Here is a 21654-nt window from a genome sequence, read left to right as displayed (position 1 = left end):
GTGACATCAGACACTCCCGTGGTGATTGAATGGTCTCATGGGGGGGGGGGGGGGGTTGCTGGCTTCTTGTCGCATCATGATCACGAGTAGCCAATCACTGAGCTGGTAATCTTCCGCGATGAACATGAAAGGCATCTGAACGCGTGAACGTGCACTTGTTCTGCGTCTCATGTCGCAATGTATTACCGCCCCCGATTGTTTCCAGTGTCCTTTTAGCAGCAAATAACGAAAATTATGGAATGTCGTAATTGAGCAGTGTGTACAATGTGCACATTGCATTTGAAATACCGGGCAGCTTGTTAATGAGAAAAGTTGAGGCTGCACCTAAATCATTATATACGTGAAGTCACAGAGGTCCATGGAGTGAACAATGAGACATGTTTAACGTTGTTGCCGTCATTTTAAACATAGCCAAAAGTTAAATATGGGGCAGTAGTGATTCCTGGCAGGTTCCCAAACCTACTCTTGTGCCATTTTTCCAAAGCACTTACCCGCTCTTACAAACAAAAGAGTACAGTGCGTGCAACAGCGCAAAAACACACCGCTAATGCACACCACACATAAAACAAAGCAGGTCTTCTGTAAACTTTCACTGTAAAAAAGATTAAAGGTGCCACTCTGAAGAAGTTGATGTCTCGCACCAATGCTGGTGGAAGGGCCTCCATTCGAGGGAGCTCGAGAGAAAGCCACCTCCAGAGAGGGCATTTGGCCTACTCTTCTGCACTGGAAGAAATGGGACTACCTACACTTGAACCCCCACCACACGGCATGCTGATTGACCCTGGTGTGTCCCATTATACTTCTGGGTGGGACAGAGGTGGTGCGGGTGGGAGATGGTGGTGGTGGGGGGGGGGGATTAGGAAACTTGCACCAATATTTCATCTGCCGTTCGATCGAAACGAATCGAATAGCCTTCTGGGATAGCAAGCGCTGGCGTGGCGCTTGCCCCGTACGCCACTGCAGCGTCCCCGACGTCGTCTGTAACTGGGCAGACGAGGTTCGTCGCGGTGAAAATGCAGACGCGCGCAGTGGGTGTCGGACTCACGCGCGCGCGCAAGGCGGAGAGACAATGCGACTGGGTCCTAAATGGGGGATCCCGTTAATGAGATGACCATTGTGGCGCTGGGTCAGGGGGACGTGAGTGAGGGCGAGCGAGGGGCCATTTTCTCATTTTCACAGCTGAGCTGGAGCACAAAGGCTGCCTTTCATTCCCCCCGTTGCCCTCCCCAACACAAGCCCGCAGCTCAAACCCTCTGCCGGGGTTTTTGGCGTCAGCTGTGGCTGGCAGGAAACCTGCCCCAGCCTTCCTTTTCCCCACCCCCCCTCCCACCTCTCTTCTGCCCCCCTCCCATCTCCGCAACTCCCAGGCAATGTCCATCGCAGCCCAAAAGCCTGCTCCAGTTGCATCGGGGAGTGGGGGGGGTTTGGAAGGGATGCATCACTTTTAGGATGTGAGAAAATATATAATTTGGAGTCTGTTTAAGCGATTGTTGTGCAGCCATGTTGGTGGGGATGTGCTTTGTCGGGTGAACATGACCCGCCACGTTCAGCCACAGCCTTCGTCAGTCCATGCAAATGGTGATTTTGTATCATCATCATTAGGTGTCCGGCTTTCTGGAGGCAGTCTGCATGAAGGGAAATCATAGATCAAAACCTGGACTGTCTTGGAATCAGGTTGTAGTTAATGCTTCTATCGCTCCGTTGTGTTTTTGGTGCTGTGCCGTGTGTTGTTTTTATTTTTTCTGGAGAAAACTTCCCGCGTTTGGAGCGAAACGTCGGACGTCATGCCCGAACGACATGCTGCGGCGCAGCCCGAAAACGCATCAAGAGAGGTTGCACGTAGGGTAATGGAGTCGGGCTCAATAAAGAATTAGCCAGCGGCTCGGAGAGAGTGGGCAGATCAACAGAGGGACCTTTTTTTATCAAAAAGGAAGGCATTAACAGAAGCAGCCAAGGACGCTTTGGTTAAAAAAAAGCCCCTTGAGAAAGCCGTAACCGAGCCTGGTTCTAATTACCGCTAATAAATTACACCTCTCATAAACTCAGCTTTCTCTCTTACAAATGATAGTTTGGATATTTTTTTCACATCAAATCACAGATTGTGGAAGTTTCGTGGCCATCCATCTTGATAGGCAAATGTAAAACAATGGCACAGATAGCTTCGATGAAGCATTCAAAAGTTATATTTTTTGGGAGCAAAAGTTCTGAAGCAAATATATCCATAAAAGCTAATCCCAGGTTGATGAGCCAGCACTCACTGATTCACTTGAGCACTCACTCACTCATCGATGGTCAGTCGAATCGCTGCCACTCCTCTATAGCTACTACCATGGTTAATGTTCCCATGAACTTAACTCATTGATTTCTCCACCCATGTTGAGGCCTCGGTCTACTGGACACCGACTCTTTCATCTCGTTCACCGCATTGAGTTCCACCACCGCCACACAGCAGGTCACAACAACACTTCAATTTCGGCTTCTTCCTTCGCACGCCTCCACTTTGGAATTCCATCCCATCGTCGCTTTGCAAGTTCTAATCACAACCTCGCTCAATTCAAGAAACGTGTTACCACTTTGTCTTTTACAACTTTAATTGTACAATTTCTTTGCGAGCCACTTCGCATTTGGGGGGCAGGATGGGGCCCTGTTTACAGCAACCGCGATTTAAACGAAATCTCAGCTTGAAATAACGGAAGAAATGAGAGAGAGAAACTCGCTGCGTTGGCTCGTGCACACACACTGCACTGGGTGGACTTTTATTTTGACAGGGGCCTCTGGATTAGGTCCGAGGAGTGTTTATCTTGACAAGGGCCAGGGCCCCGGGGGTAGCTCGGAAAGCCAGGATAATCATCAACTTTCCTCCTCTCCCATGTACACTGTACATCGTGGCAGGCTCCGGGAAGCACGTCAGCAGAAACCATCGAGGCCAAGTGGCTTTGAGTGGGCACAGTTCACCCGGTGGGATTCGGCGCCGCGAGCCTTTGCCGGAGTTAGTTTGCGGGAAATATCACGTTCACGCAACTCGCGGAGTCGTGCGGTCTTGACCGAGTATCCACTGCACTCTTCTTTTGGGAATACACCCCACCGTTGTGACAATGCGTGCGCACGCATGGACCTCGCGTCAATCCACTGCTGGATGAGGACTCCCCCACGCTGTGCGGGATCGCCACACCGCTCTGTGTGGGTTGATGAAGACATCATCGACATAGGGGCCCACAGTAGTGCTGTACAACAGTGGAGTTTCATATCTTGCCCTTGGCTTCCCCACTACATGTTGGTCACCCATCCGAGTGCTATCCAGGCTGAGTACTGCATAGCTTCCGAGACCTGGTCATAGGCTGTTCAAATAATAATAACACTTTAATTTTTTGACATCAAGGAGTCTCAATTCTTTTTAGGACTACATTGGGTTGTTTAGCCATTTCCATGAAATGAGCGTTTCATACGTGGGAGAAATCGGGAGTGTCCCGGAGAAAGCCCACACATGCGAGGGGATAACACTCAAAGCTCGTCACCTACAGCGCAAGTCTTACATCACTTGGTACTTATGTAATATCGTTGAGGACTCTTGGACGCCGGGGTTGAGGCACACGTATTTATTCCGCAACAGTTGTCACAACCGCGGACATACAACACTGGAGGGGGTATCGGCCCCCTCACCCGGCTAGCTGGGAATACACTGCTAGCTATCTCTGACCTACCTCCTAGTCCTCCACTAACGGGCTAGGGGAGGCTGTCTGGCCCGACACTGGTAAGTCGGGCTACGGTACCCGGAGTCCCAAAGCACTAGCTCTGGTTCTCGGGACCACGCCGCTGGCTCGGTCCTGCGCGGCCCTGACAAGGGCGGCGACCCAGGGGAGTCCAGGGCTCTAGCTAGACGATCTTCGGTCTTCACTGGTTTAGCTTTAACATTGTTCCCCGAGCTCTCTGGCTCATCCCCTTTTATACCAAAACCCCCCGCTGAGGGGTGGGGCCAGCCCCCCAGGCTGCCCTGTGCGGACGTCGTTGAGAGCACCTCCCCGTGCACTCACGAAGCCCCGCCCACTGTGTTTGTTTCCCGTGTGATCCTATGTATACAGCCCCTCCGTAACACCCCTACACTTAGTCTGGCAGTCTCCCATCCAAGTACTAACCAGGCTTAACCCTGCTTAGCTTCTGTGAGAAGCTCAAGCTCGTTTAGGATTATTTAGTTGTAGACATGAAACCAGCTATAAACCATCCTGCAGCACTTTTAGCAAAATATATATACACATTTCCCCAAGATAACATGCGTTCCATATTAGAGAGGGAACTGATTTATATATTTTTTACGACATTCAAAGACTGTTGACCGTTATCAGCTTCGGGAGTCCGCGCCCTGTGATTCTGAGCCAGGGCCATGGATAACATTTTTGTATCGTGCAAGAAATTCTGTAATGGGGAGGGGAGAAATCGTAATCGTGGGACAGTGCTGATAACCCTGTCCAAGTGTCAGGTCAGCCACAGATTGTCAAAAGAGGGCTTCCTGCAAACGGGGTCAAACTGGATGCATCCATGTGAGTGCCAGATGGAGGGGGGGGGTCGGTGTTAGGATAAAGGAAAAGGGTTGCAAGGGAGAGGTTGGGGTTGGAGCGTTGCTGAAAACACAGCTGTGTCCGTTTATTAAAAAAAACTGTACCCGCTAACACCCCCACCCTCGTTCCTTGGTTTGGGTTACCCCACTCGGTTGTCTGGACAACTTTTTCGGTTTTTTTTACATTGGGATTTTCCACTGTGAAATGGTGGGGGTGTGTTATTAATGTTAAGGGGAGTGGGTTTATAAAAACAAACGCATTGCATATTTATGCACAAAAGCACACTTACCTGGTACACGTAAGGCCCTCGGTTCAGGACCTCTCCATGCTGTGCGGGTCATGGGGGTTATTTGACCATACCTCACCATTCTGCGCAGTGCATAGGAGTACAGCACAGCAAGCTACACTCTGCGCTCTGTGGCCCCATCGCACAGCCCTATCACAACGTGTCAAATGCATGGTCGTCACGCAGCCCTAGATTTGAAGCTTTCGTGACTGCAAGGATTCATACTCTTAGTTCTTTCGGTAAAGTCACGTAGGTAAAAAATGAAATTAAAATTAATAAAAATAAAATAAAAATCACGACGTTTCGGAGGCAATACAAGTCTCCGTAATCAGGTGGGACCGTCACAGCCAGATTTGCTGCATAACTATCACAATGGTGCTATGCATGGTTGTCACACAGCCCTATCACAACGGTGCTATGCATGGTTGTCACACAGCCCTATCACAACGTGTCTATGCATGGTCGTCGACAATCCAAAGCTCTACCCAGTCTCAAACCTCCCTAGCTTCCAAGATCTGACAAGCAGGCACATTCCAGATGTGTGTATAAAAAAATATATATATACTTTTCTTTAATGGGCATAGACATACCTTGTACAAATGTAGCACCATGTCTTCCAACAAAGTACAAGAGATTTCATTTGGGCCATGACATACGCCAGCATGCTGATGCGTTGGGAGTCGTGTAATAGGTAATAAAACAGAAGTGCTCCCCAGTCGAAACAGATTTCGGTTCTGTTACAAGTTTAAAATGCGACGTTTGTAAATTAAATCTTAACATTTGCAAGGGTGAAATACAAACATAACTTAAAAATTATTATTGCAAAACGGAGCAGATTTTATTTTTAAAGGTGTAATCTTAAGACAAAAATATTCTTCACTGTAACTCGGAGACATACATGCCTAGACCTGTCCCGAGCTGTCTGGCACACGTTTTACACTTTGTTAATGAGGGGAAAAAATCATTAAAATCCATGGTCAGTAGTAGGGCTGAACGATTTGGGGAAAATATCTAATTGCGATTTTTCTGACAGATATTGCGTTTGCGATTTGATTTGCGATTAATTTTTTTTAAGTCAAGCTTCAGTTCAACATTCACTGTGTAATAGATTTAAAACATGTGATGGAGCATTAGCACGTGATACCATAATAAGTATAACCCGTAAAAACAAAGTTTTTCACTATAAATCCTTTATATGCGTGGCAGCGAACTTAATATAAAGGATTTAAAAATATATTCGCCTGTGGAGGACGCGGGGATCGATCCCGCGACCTTTGGCATGGGAAGCGAGGGCGCTGCCAACTGCGCTACTCCGCCCCGGCCTGTGGAGGGGTTACGCTCTGGGCTCTTACACTCTGACGTTCAGCCAAAGCTGTGAATGCGTTCTATTTGAATATATGTAAAATAAAAAAAATTTGCCTAAAAAGTGTCAAATTTTGGGAATTTTTTTTCACGAACAATAATTGTCTGGCACAACGAGTCTGTGTGGAAAATGTCAGCTCGATTGGATCACGGGAAGTGGGTTAAAAAACGACCGAAAGATTTGCACGGTCCTAAGCAAGCAAGCAAGCACGCAAGCAAGCAAGCAAGCACGCGAACTTAATATAAAGGATTTAAAAATATGAACTGCTCTATATATTATAATGCAAGGATGAGAACTTAAAAGATATGAATTGCTTGCAACATATTTATTAAAATGTTTTAATTGAAATAGAACAATCAAACATAGAACAATTGTTAAGTTCAATAAAAAAAAAAGTTATAATAATAAAAAATAAAACAATTCCAACAAGAAGGTAATAGGACTTTTCCAATCGCAAAAAATCGCAGCCTTTGCGATTTGCTAATCGCATTGTTTAATATTGCGATTTCGATTTGAAATCGATTAATCGTTCAGTCCTAGTCGGTAGCACTCCAGTGACATCACTGCAGTGATATTTTAAAATGTAGCAGTGACTTCATAGTGCCATTTATTTGACCTCTTGAGGTTCAATTTGAAGTCTTCATTGTTAATGAAGCTTACAAACTCATGTCAACCAACCCCTGACACCCGGACACGTCTTAAAGATAATGGCAATACTATTTTTGCATCATCCTTTAAAGCAAAGCTCCGCCATTCAAAGTTATTATTGTTACCTATGACCAGAGTTGAGCCTCAATAGTGCTTGTATGGGTGACCACCATACATGCCAGGGGTTATAGGTTGCTTTGGGGCCTACATTTCGGGCAGCAGATGGCAGAGCAGCAGAAACCATTGTTGTATTATTCTTTTATGCTCCCATGTCTATGCGGTCTGACTTCACGAACCCACACGCACACAGGGTGGTGAAGTATGGTGAAATAAGCCTCAAAGCCTGCATGCCCTGGGAAGGCCCTCATACATTCGTGGATTGAAAAAAGGGCCAAGGACACAACTTAATAGTACATACGGGATGTTATTTTGAAGGTAGTTATCTACAGTTTCCGAAAATATACCTTATTTATGGGAGTCACATGTGCATGAAACTGGATCCACCATCAATGCATCAGCGTGGATTAAAAAGTCAGTCCGAGTACATCCGACGCCGTGGCATTTCACGAGCATCTCTCCCGCTGTCAAGAAAGGTGGACAAATCACCTCTACCTGAATCGCAGTCCTGATTGATTGACAAACCTGGCCGCTTGACGTTCACTCACTCACACGCATGCCCTGCCCGCCTCTCTGCCCTGTACCGCTCTCTCCCCGCCCCGCGTCGGCAGGCGGCCGGGCAGCAACGGGGAGTACGGGCGTAGCTACCCGCTCAGCGGCAGCCCCGGCGAACCCCGGCGGGCACCGTCGCCCGCGCCCTTCGGCTGCCTGCCCCACGACCTCTCCGTGCAGCCCATGTCGGTGGAGATGTCGCGCCCGTCCATGGGCAGCCCTGGCTCGTCGCCCGGTGGAGGCCCAATACCGCTCCACAGCACCATGCTCCAGCAGCAGGTGAGGGGAGGACGCGCGTGGTCCCAGTCGGTCCGCCGCTCGCCTGGCCCAGCCTCGCAAACAACACTGCTTGCAGGCCACGAGGCATTTAACTAGACGGGTCGAACACCAAAGTGATTTCCTGCTCAAATGAGCATTGACGTGGTGCGAGTCCTGCACTTACAGCCCTGAGCCCACGGTGGAAGTGATACATTCCTATGGTGGGGGTGAGTCTCTCCATAGGAAAACCACTGTTGACTCCCCCACAATGTGGCACTTGAAATGTAGGTTTTTAAAATATAGGGCTTTTTTATACGTAGACAGTGTTATCTATTTTAACGACCCTTGAAGAGATGATGGGCTGAGTCGACCTCCAACCAGGAATTGAACTCGCAACCTTCTGATTGTGAGCCACTTGCTCTACTGCCACCTGGTCGGATTGGTATTGAACTTTCTATTCTTTTGCGGTTTTACTTGACAGCTCTCCGATGTCTTTTCGGGTTGTACCACCGGCTGTTAGGCACGATGTTCCGATGTTAGTTTCCACATGCGGGGAGCTTCTTCAGGAATTAAATTGACAGATGGATAAGATGGTTACATAGAAATATCACAATTAGATGAATAAAATGGACTTTACAGAACGTAGGAGACCATGCAAATGGAACGGTACAAACAGGACAAAAATAACTGATTATCGAATAGTATTGTGAACCCAAATTGTGAAAATGTATCGATTCTTGAGACAGCAGGGTGACACATTACATATGTTGTACAATTACAGGTCACCTTTAGACAGCAGGTGTGAAGAGCACAGTTATATTACAAGCAGACCCACGCCACTATACATATGAACTGACTCATTACTAGCCTCCTGCTATTTCAGCTGCCACGGTTATTGCTCTGGAGAGCTGGTACACCTCATTCTCCTGAGATGTGCGAGAGCTCAGCTTTACTTGCCCTGCTGGGACACCTCAATCGTACCGTTGTGCACGCTGCTTGTGTATATTTCACCGACTCGCAGTGGAGATATAAATATGAGAATTCACTCACTTCATGTATATTTATACAACTTTAATAAAACGAAAATTTCCTGCACAGCAAGGTGGTGGTGGGGGAGGGTAGATCGCCCCCATCACCCCTACAATTAATTGCATCCGCCACTGTCAGCAGCGAAGTGGGCCAACCGCCGCGCCACCACTCCACTCCGGACGGGCGAATATAGATAGCTGCGTGTAAACACATGCAGGAAAACACACGGGGCGCGTAACAGCTGTGAGATTGCCGCGCCATGAGGTAAGGGCCCCGTGGAAAGTGTTTGCCACGGCCGCCGGCGCCACCGGGGATGTGCTCTTCTCTCGTCCGCCCTCAGATGCGACCTTCAGTGATCACCTGCGCGCCGCCATCTCGCAACGCGGTGCGGAGCCAGCCCAAGAGCAGCCCGCCCCTCAAGCTCACCGGCGACTTCGGCAAAGAGGCCGGCTGTGAGTAGGAGGGGAAACGAGCGGCTACCCCGCTTCCTCTGCAAAAAAAAGTTTAGGCAGCTCCATGGTCAAAAAAAAAAGCCATACCCATAGTTATACGTCGAGGTATTGGTGTTGGCGCGCACGCAGTTGTGGCGCATGGGCGCAAACAACAAAAACTCAACACAGTTGTAATTGCCAATAGCACTGCTTTAAAGGGAAGAAAATATATAATGGGCGACGGTTTTTTGGCAATAGCCATTCTTCATTGCACGTGAAGGGCTTTTGCCCTCTTGGCTATTACCTGACACCGTCGCCTGTATAGTTTTTTTCCTTTTAAGGCAGTGTCATTGATCGATGTGTTTAGTTGTTGATAATAATACACGTGGGCTGTCATTGTGCAGGTAAATATCTCTGCACACGTACAGCTGTTTTTTTCAATCCACTGCTGAATGAGAGCTTCCCCACCCCTCTGTGGGCCATGGAGGTTACTTCACCAACCTGCTAGGGCATCTAAGCCAAAAAACCTATGTTATAGATGACATTGGTCGCAATAGCCGACGTGTTCGTCCGAGTACATCTGAACACCGCAGTCGTTGATGAGCATTCTCCTGTATTAGGAAAGGTGGACACTTGATTTGTATCTGAATTAGAGTGCTAATTGGTTGGCATACTATGCAGCCACTTAATGCTCATATTTAAGCACACCTCCTAAGGGTCTGAAAAGTACATCTGAAATCGTGGAAACTAACCATATCGCGCAATCAGAATGGGAGACGTCAGCAGGGCTTTAATCCACATGTCAAAATAATCGTCATGAAAAGGAAAGGAGTTGACTTTGTGGCACTTTGGACTGGAGTCGTTGACTTTCCTAAACCCATGGCTTGGCCCGGAAAGGACCGAGCAAATTTATTTTTTCACCTCCGATATCGTGGAAGTGACTGGAAGTGCTGTCTGCCAAGAGGTCGTCCCGTATTATTTATCGCGCTTCTCATCGCCACACAAAGCGAGCCCTTGGGAGATTGAGCTATGCAGCCCCGTGGCCACCCGAGATTGAATAAGTAAAATAAACACTCGTTGCGTGGCAGTATATATATCTTTATTTATTACAGTGTCCTTTAGGGAGGCAGCGACAGGAGCGGGTAAATATAGTGCCCCGTGCACTTGTGAAAAGGGTAATTAGGAACATTGCCATGTTAAAAGCGGCATTAGTAAAGCCAATGTCGAAAAGTTTTCTTCCGTGGTTTTTTTGGTAGGTTTTGCTTTTTTTATTTTCAAAAGTTGTGATATTTTACCGTTTTACGACTCGTTTAAATTATGTCCACGTAAATATAACCAGGGGTAGAATTGATCATCACTCGTGCGACTGTTAATTGCGTGTTCAATACCGACATTTTCCACTTTGTGTAGCGTTACAAAATCACAATGTCCCACAGAACAATACAGTTATAAATATCACACCACAATGTTCTATTCCAGCTGTCTGTCATCCCATTTTAAATTAAGGTAAATTACGAAACAATTATCCACTGCTTTTTACAATGAAATCTCCAAAGGGAGATGGAATTTATATTGTTTGAAATCAGACCTCTGCTTTTAATTATGTTGAATTCTTACTTTTTTAAATTGCCACCTCCAAATTCAATCGTGATATCTTATTCATCATCGACCGAAGTCAAATACTTAATTCCTTCATGATTTATGCGATTTTTAATATTTCCTGTCCTTTATTTAATCCGACTTACTTATTTGGTTACCGACGACAGGAGACTCAAAAACAGACCGCAGAGATGTGACACGCCGCGCGATCGACGAGCGATCGTTATCACAACGATCTTTCCCCCCCCCCATTCCCCCCTCCCAGCGTCGGCGCCGTACGACCCGGTGGTGGAGGAACACTTCCGGCGGAGCCTGGGCCGGCACGGGGGCCCGGGGCCGGCCGCCCGCGAGGCCGAGCCGGCGGCGGTCAGCCCGTCGTCCTGCGTGTCGGTGACGGGCTCCGTCGACGAGCACTTCGCCAAGGCGCTGGGCGACACGTGGCTGCGCATCAAAGCGGCGGAGGGCGACGCCGCTCCGCACCCGGCCGCCCAGTCCTCGTCCTCCTCCTCGTCCCTGTCCTCCTCCTCCTCGTCCGCCTCTTCCCCGTCGTCGTCCGCCTCCATGGGGGGAGGCCGAGGAGGCTCCCCCGGTTCCCGTAACCGCTCCCCGTCCGTCATCTCGTAAAGAGTGCGGCGCCACCGGTCGCTGTTGGCGCCTGCGCAGAGCGTGGCGTTGTGTTTTTATTTTATTTTATTTCTGTGCTGCGGTTATCACAACGCAATTGCCCCCATTGTTGGTTAAACACAAAAAGCCTGTGACGACGACGATGACAATGATGATTTCACTAAGTATGCACACACGGCTGCCCTGGTGGCAGATACTAGGGCACATTTTATTTGTGTTTATACCAATGTGTTACGCACATTTCGCATTGATTGCCGCCTCCTAATGTATGAGTGTCAAACGTAGGTTTGTACGCAAAGGCCCCAAGGTTAACCTACATGCATTATGGAAAGTGTTAAAATACATTTAGCTTTTGTGGAACAAAATGCTCTAGAAAAGTTTATACTTTGAACGTTCTGAGAAAAATAAGGTTATTTTTTACATGCAAGCTATTTTTTAATAAATATAGTTTTAATAAAATCGGCATGTTGAAAGACGTATGTCTTCCGTATATAGCACATTGCCCTTTCGTCCCGAGTCAGCGATGTCAGTCGCCTTTAGTGAATTGAAATCGCTATTTGCGTAAGCAGGTGCTACCGATAACCAGCACAGGGGAATCTGCTCGTGCCTAAGAGGTCTTCTGTGCTGCACTGTGCATCCAACATCCTCCCGTGTACTGCATGGAGCACAGCTGGTCTCTGCTGTTGGTTGGAATGCCGACTTCCATATAAGGGACATTGCTCAAAGGCATTAACCAGATAAGGTAGTCACGCTCTAAATAAGGAGTGTCGAGTAAATCGCTGGCTAAAGCTCTATGACGTAGAAACGACAACTCTTGTATCCCACATGTTTCTGCAATGTTCCGCCATTGCCTAGACACACACACACAGTCAGTCATTATACGTTTTTTTTATTGCAGCAGGCTGTCTTATCATATATATGAAAACTGCTGGTAACAGGACATTAAGCAACGATTGGCATCGCGAGCGAGTTTGTGTGTGTGTGCGGTTTAACTTTAGCTGTGGCACGTGGGTTTTTATATGTTATAATTTTTAAATAAGATTTCCTTTGTTCGACTGCAAAGCGGGAAATTTGCAGGAACAACATTTTGTAGCGCAGATTTTTTTTTCCTGGTAGAAAAAAAATTGAAGGAAAATAACAAAACGGGCTCTGGGAATCTCTACTCCCAGAGGAGTTTGTATTTCTCTCTCTCTCTCTACGGTTCCTTCAGGCATTGGCGCTGAATACAATCACCCCCATGTCTAAGCTTTAAGGGTTCCCTTTTTAAAAAGGGGTGGCCCACTCGCACAGGGTATTGACTGTTTGGGTATCGGGAGGGCAGTTCTTCCCCTTTCCGCCCTTGACTTCAAGGAAATATATACTGGGAGTGGCGGAGGTTGGTGAGGTGGGCTGCAATGTACCTTTGCTGCTGGTTCAGCTTGGTTCAGCTAGGTCGAAACGTGTACCCCCCCCCCCTCCATTGTTTTGGAACAGGTGTCCGGACACGGCCAACATTCCACCTGTACTGTGCAAAAGGCAGGACCCATAACACTTATACTTCTGCACAACACTTAGGCGAGTAGCTGTAAACGAGAGCATACTAACACAGTGAGGTGGCGTAGCGGTTCTAGACTGAAGTTAACTTAAATGCGGCGCACGGTTTGGTTGTGTTGAGAAGTAGTCGCGGGATGTCTCGCGGCCGAAAACCCGTACACGGCACATGTCTTGTAGCGAACACTGCGAGTTATTTTTTTTGCTGCTGGTGTTGAACAAAAAATAAAATGTAGGACTGGATTTCCTTATTTTTATTGAAATAAATTCGTGAAATTCTACTTGTTTTATAAATCGGAATATTTTTATTCAAATTTTACGGTAAAATCGCGGCAAAAAAGAAACGGGCTTTGAGTCGAGGGAAAGGTAAATTCGCACTGCACGTGAGCCAACAATGGTTCCCCGCTTCAGCCCCTTTCCTCGCAATTGCACCAGCAGTGCACGGTTCCATTCCAGAATAAGCAGCGTTCATGAAGTTACTGCGCACTCGTTAATGTCTGCGTTCACATCTGCTTTGGTTATTTTCAAATGTATATTTACGAGGCATGTAACGTAAATGCATCGGATTAAACTGGTTCTTACGCCCGCGATATATGTGCTGGCTCGCGCGTCTAAGAATTTGTTGTTTACGATTCATGAAAATGAAAGTCCAATGTTATCTGTGGGGCTGCTAGAAGCAACAGCGCTGCACAACATAGAGAAAATGCCACTACAAACGAGATGGTTAAAACTGACAAAAACAATATTTTTTTAAGAAGAAAAAAAACTCAAGCGGAGCCAGATCGAGAAACCTATAAGGGGTAGGAAGTCCTGAACATTGTAAAGTTTTTAAATAGGCCATATGTTCATAAAAAAAAAACATTGTGTATTTTCTCTGGTAAATATCAATACAAACTCTAAACGTGTGTTTAGAGTATTTGGCTGCTATAAATTTCCAGATGATGAGCCACTTGGTTGAGCAATCGTTTGTGACCAGGTCGCTTCTGAAAAAGAGCTATTTAGCTCGGTGGGCTGTACCTGGTAAAATAAAAAATAGTGAAATACTAAATTTGGGGCCTCAATGGGGGGGAGGGAATCGCCTCCCCCACACCCCCCTCCTTGGATCCTCCACTGGTGCAAAATATTCGTCAATAGCCCTGCCCAAAAGAGGAAGAATTACATAATAGGCGACATTGGGCAATAGGTCTTTCTTCACAGCAGCATGCGCCACTGCCCAAGATGTCGCCTGTTATGTAATATTCCCAAAAGGGCAGTGTTACAGATCAATGTGTTTAATTGTTGTTACTTGTGCACCACTGCCATCACAGTATGACGAGCAAAAGCATTCTCCGAATAGAATCAAATCCTTTTGAGTCGTGACAATTCATCAAATTACTCTGGGCAAGAACGGTGGTTTAATCGTTACATGCCTAAAATTTACTCACTGCTGCGGAAGACCAGACTGTGTGCTGAAATTGATCTTATAACATTTTGTAAGCAAAAATGATCTACTTTCCCCCACACAGTTTAGTCTACCTTAGTCTACCTCCACTTCTCACGGGCCATTTGCATGTTTTTATTTTAAGTGGTGGTCTAAGAAAATGTCCTTTGGCAGTGGTGAGTGTTACTCAATTTACGTTACACAATGAGTAAAACCCTGAAATTTCAAATCAAGATTTTTTTCTCTACACTTTTACAATTATTCGCTTAGTTAAAATATTTTGTAGTTATTTTATTTCTCGTGCAAATGGAATTAAGTTTGCCTTCAAGCTAGTATTACGCTGAGCGTAATAGGTCGCTATTAGATTTTTGGTTGAAGTAGCTGCATTAAAAAAATAAACATACATTATGTATTTAATTTCTTTTATTACACTTCTGTTTTGAAAGTTGATTCTTTCTTACAGTTCAGTTATGAGGTATTATATAGTGCAGGAACACAGTATTATTTAGAGTAATGCATGCTATGTACGACGTAACCTGTATACGTTTGGCAGCCACTGTTGTCGCTTGAAGTAATCTGCATCGTAGCTGCGAAACAGTAGTTCTTTCCGAGAGCATCGTTCTTTTAGAAGTAGCAACACGCTCAGGTGTGCTGCTCAAACAGCACGAAGACACGACTCCCATCCATACGCCTTGCGTGCAAGTCACGTGATCACCACGTTGCAAGTACAATGCTCTCAGCCTTGTCCAGACCACCAGCTTCAAAAGCTGAATGTGTGGTCGCATTGTTGTTTTCGAGTCGTTGCTTTGTCGCCGTTTGTTGCGCCTTTGCGTGTCGTTATTTCTGTCTCACGGCCTAAACGCATTTCTCCTTCGCGATGGGGTTTCTCTCATCATGCACAGAAAGTGTGGCATCCTTCTTTGTAGTGCATTTCTAAAATGACTTGAGTGCATGAAAAACTGTGCAAAATGCAGCAGTCAGGCAGGCTCTGGTGTAAAAAGCACAGCCCCCGGGGCACTGTGCTGGCGTCTTAAGCGATCTGAGATCCGCATCCTTCACGCATCTCTGTAGGCTGGCCCTATGCGTCACAACTAGTTCGCAGTTATGTGGCATATATATATTTTTTAATACACATTTTTCGTGGTCATGTTTGCAAAAGTTTTTTTTGCAGTAACAAGTGAAAAAAACGGTTAACAGCAGAGCGACAGGAACAAAACATTTGCCGATTTACAAAGCATGGGAAGGGAAAGATAATTAATTCAGCTTCACAACTCCAATGATCAAAACGTGTGCACACCTTTAGGGGTCAAAAGGTTGCGAAGCATCGGCTACATTTTGTATGGTTTTTCCAAACGAAAACGTCCTCAGATATTGAAACCCTAGGGTTGTTCTAGAGGACTGATCACCAAAAAAAACTATGTATAGATCATGTTATTGTCAAAGACAAGGGTTTTGTGAATTTAAAATCTGACGGTAGTAATTTAGGATGTCCAAGTTTGAAATGTTTAGATTTGGTAAAGCTGGTCACTGACGTTTGTATTTTAGCAAATTAGGTGAAAAAGTGTGCAGCGTTTTGTATATCAAAATAACAACACCACCAAGGTGTGCTCACAAACAGCAGGTAGACAACTCCCATCATGCCTTGCATGCTCGTTGACCACCACATTGCATATACAATGCTCTCGGCCTTGCCCACACCACCAGCTCAATAACTGAATGTTCAGAGTCCTGCCTTCCCGCTGTTTGTGAGCAGGGCATCATTGTGTGTTGTTAGATCAATTTGTTTCCAGCCTGCACGCATTTTCCTGTTGTGATGGGATGTCCCATAACTTACAGAAAGTGTTGGATTTGAAGTTTGTATATTACTTTTAAAAGAAGGGCTTGGAATGTAAAATCTGTAGTAACGATTGCAATGTGGTCATTTCTCTAGCAATAAAATTCATTTTTAATGCAGAATTTCTCATCGTTTTTTGTTTGCATACAAGGCGACAACTCGCAAACTGTGTTCCTGGAGGTAATACATTTGGGTAGGTGATGAGAATGTAACCTCCTCTAAGTCAGCCGTTCCTTTTTCTGGACCCGTAGACCACTGAACATTCAAGAACTGGTTGCAGGCCACCATGCATAGATAAAAAAATACTTTCAAACTGCTGTAAAAATTACCGGTACATTTTAACACCACAAACGACTTGCTTTTAATTGACAGTTTTGCAAGAGGAAGATAAAAAATAATGTTTAGTGACAAAAAAATTAAAAGATAATTAGGTAAATTTGCATGCTTGCAATTACTTGCTCACGCCACTGCTGGCGGAAGGGCCTCCACCCCTCTTCAGGGCATTTGGCCTAAATTTTAAACACGAGCAAACGCGGCCAACCGACTGACTTAACCCTTTCCCGTTCCAAGATGACTGAAAGTTGCAGGGTGGGTGCCCCGTTCACTGCTGAATCTCGGAATGCGCAAGTGGTTAACGTTAATTTTATTTAGAGGCATAACGCCGTTGTATTTTAAAGACATTGTACTCACCGCAGAGAACTGTAGCGATACGACCACACTATATGATAGCTGGCACCAAACTGTGCCACACGCCCTCCCGCATGGCCATGTGGGAGCCTTGGGACCAATAAAAGTTATTTTATTATAAGTTTTCTTCCGGTTCCGTTACGATTACGTTACACATCCGTCATTGGAACGGGAAAGGGTTAACAGTGGCATACCCATCTACATTGCTGGGTGGGCAGAGTCGGAGGGAGGATTCAATAAAATTGCCCAATTGTTTCAACTGCCACCCCAGAAGATCAAACCGGCGACCCCTGGATCGCAAGGCCAGCGTGCCAACCATTACACCGTGGCAGCCTCGTTACTGTATTATCTTAAAAAGATGGAATCTGTGACCAAACATTAACCGATGATGAAACATTAAAAAAACTGCACATAAAACGTTCATGCCATACATTTTAATGACCACATTAACACTTTTCAACATCAGACCTTCAAGAGCAGCAAAACCGCATCATTCCATATCTTTCATTTCACCTCATACGTACCAATTAGGGTGTCAATGAATATGAAAATTATAAATTGTGTACCTAAAACAGCGTTTGGTGAGACATGAAACGATAACATGGTGTAGCAAGGCTCATCTCTGGCCACTAATTGTCAGCAACAATGCTCTTGTAGGACAAGGCAGTGTTTTTTTTGTAATCACTACAATGGTATACAGAATTCGCTCGTTATTCACAAAACTGCTATCTGCGATTTTGGCTATCCGCAAATCGCATCTGTAACGCTGCACGACTGCATTGAGAGAGAGAGAAAGCGATGAGCGAGAACGTGATGCGAGAAAGTAATGAGATACAGAGATGAGAGAGATAGAGAACTTATCGAAGCTTTAAAAGCATCTGCAGACGCGCCAAAATCATCATCCATTAAATTTGCTATTCACGACCATCACCGGAACAAATCCATCGCAATTAACGCAGGAATATTGTATAATTCTTATAGGCAAGGAAAATTATTACAAGCAATAAAAACACCTCAAAGGCAATCCCAGAGAGGGCTTGTTCCAGGTTTCGTCATTGCCTGCGCATATAAATATTGGCAGTGGCAACCATTCGTTCCATCAATATTTCATGGTAGAAAAAGCCAATGCAACTTGGGTTTATTTTTCATATGTTTCTGCGTGGGTTCTGCTTTTCGTAATACTATAAACTGGCCGTTGGCTACCTTCCGCAATGTATATATTTTTTTAAAGGTCAGTCCTGTGAACCCCGCACACCTAAACAGTGGAGGAAAACAAACGGCCACCTCGTGGTGCAACATTAATAAATGTGGGAGGATGAGAGAGAGCGTGCGAGGGACGGGCAGTCTTGCTTCCCCGCAATGCCTTTGAAAATAAATATCTCTGGCGGTAAACAAAGGCCGCCACCAGCATCGTAACCGTTGATATTTCCAACAAATTTATAACGAGTCTTAAAACGCTCCCTTGAAACCGGAGAGGCGACGGAACTTGTTCCAGACAGACGCATTGCCTCAGCAGTCGCCTCGCACAATTCCGTGACTTGGTAAAGCAGACCCAAATCCACATTTAAACATCGGCAATTGCAGTCATAAAGGATAATGGTGCAGCCCTGCAATTGCTTGCTCACGCCACTGTTTGCAAAAGGCCCTCCACGCGACAAAGCTTCAAACAGGCCCTCCTGAGGTGAGGGACAAACTGCCATTCGGGGGGTTCACCAAGGCAAAAAACCCGACACTGCACTCTTTGAGATGTTGTGTTCCCCTTCTGTATAACATTAATGGTATTATTACCATTAATGTTATACGTTCAGATATGGCCAGACGCCTTGGAAGAGCTCGGAGTACCCACACTTTACCCCAGCACGTGCGAGCTGCCCATCGACGAATTGCTGCTGGGTGGACAGAGGCGGGAGGGGGGGAATTTAAGAAAACTCGCGCCACCATTTCAACTGCCGTGCCCGGGAGATGGAATCGAACCGGTGACCTTTTGCCCATTACACCACGCCAGCTTCCCATTACATACAGTGCATGTGCTGAACCCAACGAATTGCTTCTGGGGTTGCCTACACGCTTGGCCGCTGGTTTCGGGACCGACGCTTGTTGGAATAGGTGGCTTTTGCTCCAGTTATTGTTTTGTTTGGAAAGAAGGCAGTGCAGATGTGTTTGGTCAGTAAAAAAAAAATTACATCCCACCCCCCCCCCCCACTCACTCATAGGCTATAACATAACCTTCCTACATTACTGTTTTCTTAACCAACGATAACACCGTGGCTGCAAATGGCGCCGTTAAGAAAATAGGGGGCAGCAATCTCCAAGAAAGCCACGTACTGTACGTGTACAATGAACCAAAACCCTTATGTTAACGTGTTAAAATATACATGTACATTCTGCTTCCAGGAATATGAAAAAGAAAACAAACCCAACGTTTTATAGTCAAAACACAGACGAACGTGTGCAGGCATGCATGTGCAGTTCACCCACACACGAGCAATGAGAACCACTCCTGTTGGCTCTTCAACCAGCAGTGACCATCTCCAGGCCGGACCCTCAAACACCAATGCTTGCCTAACCTTGAATAAAAATAAAAAAAAGCAAAAAAAAGCAAAAAAAATCATCTTCCTTTGAAATATGAACATCACCAAACGCAGCCACTTGCAATGACAAGCCAGGTTGCTCAGCGGTAGAGCGAGCGAGCGGCTCGCGATGTCAAGGTTGCAAAAGTTCAAACCCTGGTTGGGCATTGACTTAGCCCCATCATTCCCGCTGGGGTTGATAAAACGAGCTCCACTTTGTGAGGAAGTCAACAGTGGTTGTCCAATGGATAAACTCACCCCCACCATATAGGAATGTAAAATTACCATCGCTAGCTCTAAACTGTACACGTGAGATGAACACCGCCGCAATTCTCATTTCAACAGTAAATTACTGACCTTAAATTCGAATTTTTGCGATTTAAAAACAAAAATCTACAAAGAATACTCACGTTCTGTTTTCTTTCTATTACGGTTTAACATCGTTAATTTATTTTTAAACTTGTTAAAAGGACGACGACGTTCTCTTGGTTTCAATGTAAACCATGTGCGAAACAAACATATGATCTGAGGGCTCATTAAAAAGTTTAATAAACATCGTAAAAGGTTAAGCACTTGTTTACTTCTGCGATGTCACTGACCAATGTTTTCGTGGCGTAAAGCCGGAGCCTTTGCAGCGCTGCCCTCCTAGATGCTCTCATCGTCGCTGATGTCCCAGATCTAAAAGAAAACAACAGTGAACACGACACGAGGCATCAACAACGACTTCACCATCGTGGGGTTACAAACGCGTTTCATTGCGTCCCCTGTGGCACTTTTTTTTTTAACCGCCACCCAATGCCTGCCAAACGTTTTCCATGAGTTGAAGTTGATTTAATTTATTACACGGATGATGCCGTTTAGCCAGTTGCCCAGATATTTTACAAGGGAGATCCGTGGGGCGTGAGAACAGCAACAACAAAACAAAAACATCGAGATTGCAGAGAACGAGTTCAGGGTCCATCAAGAATATTGCAACCACTGACAAACGGTCATGAACGAAATACACACGAGTCAAAAACAGTGCAAGTGTAACATGAAAAGTTCAATACAAGTGTAACGGTGACATGAAAGCGACACAAACACACGCACATCCAAAGAGACAGTGCCAACATGTGGGAGCAAGAGGCGTCGGAAGACGCTGAGGTACATGTGCAAGTTAAGCTCTGTGTGTGTGGTTTAATAGAGAAGTAAAGATGGGGAGTGAACGGAGGAGACCAATCCGTACACTTCTTCTTCTCTGTATGGCTCAAGTAGGTGTAGAGCAACAACTTAAATTTGACATTGAGGTGGCTGAGCCAGATACACTTGTGTCAGGAGAAGCGGAGGGGGCATCTGTGTGACCACGCGTCCCCATTTCGTATTTGTGAATCCGGGCATTATGGGTGACAAACAGTGGCGCATCGAAGACTTTTAAATATTCCATTTGTGCATCAAGCGCACTGATAAAATGTTCACCGCGCTAGGTTTACATCGCCACGATGCCAGAGGAGCAATTGTGGAATTGTCGTGTTGCACGACCTGTATTGCTGTAAACAACAGAGGCAGATGCGCATTCCGCGTGCAAAGAAGAGGGCTCCAGGGGACAGACAAATGGCGAATTTCCCGTGAATGTCATACCAGCAAAAAACATACCAATCAAGCAGTTTCATTCCAACATAACAATGCCATTATTCTTTGGGTCTTTCGGTAAAGTCACGCAGATGGTAAAACATTTTTTACAAAAAACTACGACGTTTCGACGTTGTCGCAACACAAGCGATGACGATCGCTTGTGTTGCGATCGAAACGTCGTCGTTTTTTGTTATTTTCTTTGAACCATCTACGTGACTTTACCGAAAGACCCAAAGAATATGAATTCCTGCAGTCACGAAAGCTTTCAGTCAAGATTAAACAATGCCCTTTATATGCAGAAAAGCCTCACCGAGTCTGAAAAGCATGGAACCTGACAAATTATTTCTAAATTTAGCGAGAGAGAAGCGTGAAGAGGAATGCTTGGGGAGGCAATCATCCAGCAGTGGATGGATCATGGCTGATGATGAATGCCCAGTAAACTTCATGAGGCTGGTTAGGCACGAGAGACTTGACCATGGGGGTTGTGGAGACAATATCGGAGCGGCATTACACTATATTACACTGTTGTGTATTCTGGATAT

The 21654-nt window shown here is 45.8% G+C and overlaps 2 protein-coding genes across 3 annotated transcripts in view; one reads left to right on the top strand and one right to left on the bottom strand.

Annotated features, from left to right (window-relative positions):
• LOC144730087 (transcription cofactor vestigial-like protein 4) overlaps positions 1-16363 on the top strand; it is a 35664-nt gene extending 19301 nt beyond the window's left edge. The window contains exons 3-5 of the mRNA XM_078610632.1: positions 7579-7798; positions 9147-9258; positions 11102-16363. Of these exons, the coding sequence (XP_078466758.1) occupies positions 7579-7798; positions 9147-9258; positions 11102-11460 (691 nt within the window). The 3' untranslated portion in view covers positions 11461-16363. The remainder of the gene's footprint in view (positions 1-7578; positions 7799-9146; positions 9259-11101) is intronic.
• Positions 16364-17350: 987 nt separating this feature from the next.
• ATG7 (autophagy related 7) overlaps positions 17351-21654 on the bottom strand; it is a 38236-nt gene continuing 33932 nt past the window's right edge. For both annotated transcript variants that reach the window (XM_078610630.1, XM_078610631.1), the window contains exons 19-20: positions 20101-20179; positions 17351-19498 (exon numbers count right to left, since the gene is read on the bottom strand). In XM_078610630.1, the coding sequence (XP_078466756.1) occupies positions 20147-20179 (33 nt within the window). In that variant the 3' untranslated portion in view covers positions 17351-19498; positions 20101-20146. The remainder of the gene's footprint in view (positions 19499-20100; positions 20180-21654) is intronic.

Source organism: Lampetra planeri, chromosome 34 (genome assembly GCF_965212315.1).
Source record: "Lampetra planeri chromosome 34, kcLamPlan1.2.h2, whole genome shotgun sequence".
Taxonomy (NCBI): Eukaryota; Metazoa; Chordata; class Hyperoartia; order Petromyzontiformes; family Petromyzontidae; genus Lampetra; species Lampetra planeri.
This window is presented reverse-complemented; position numbering and strand designations above follow the sequence as displayed.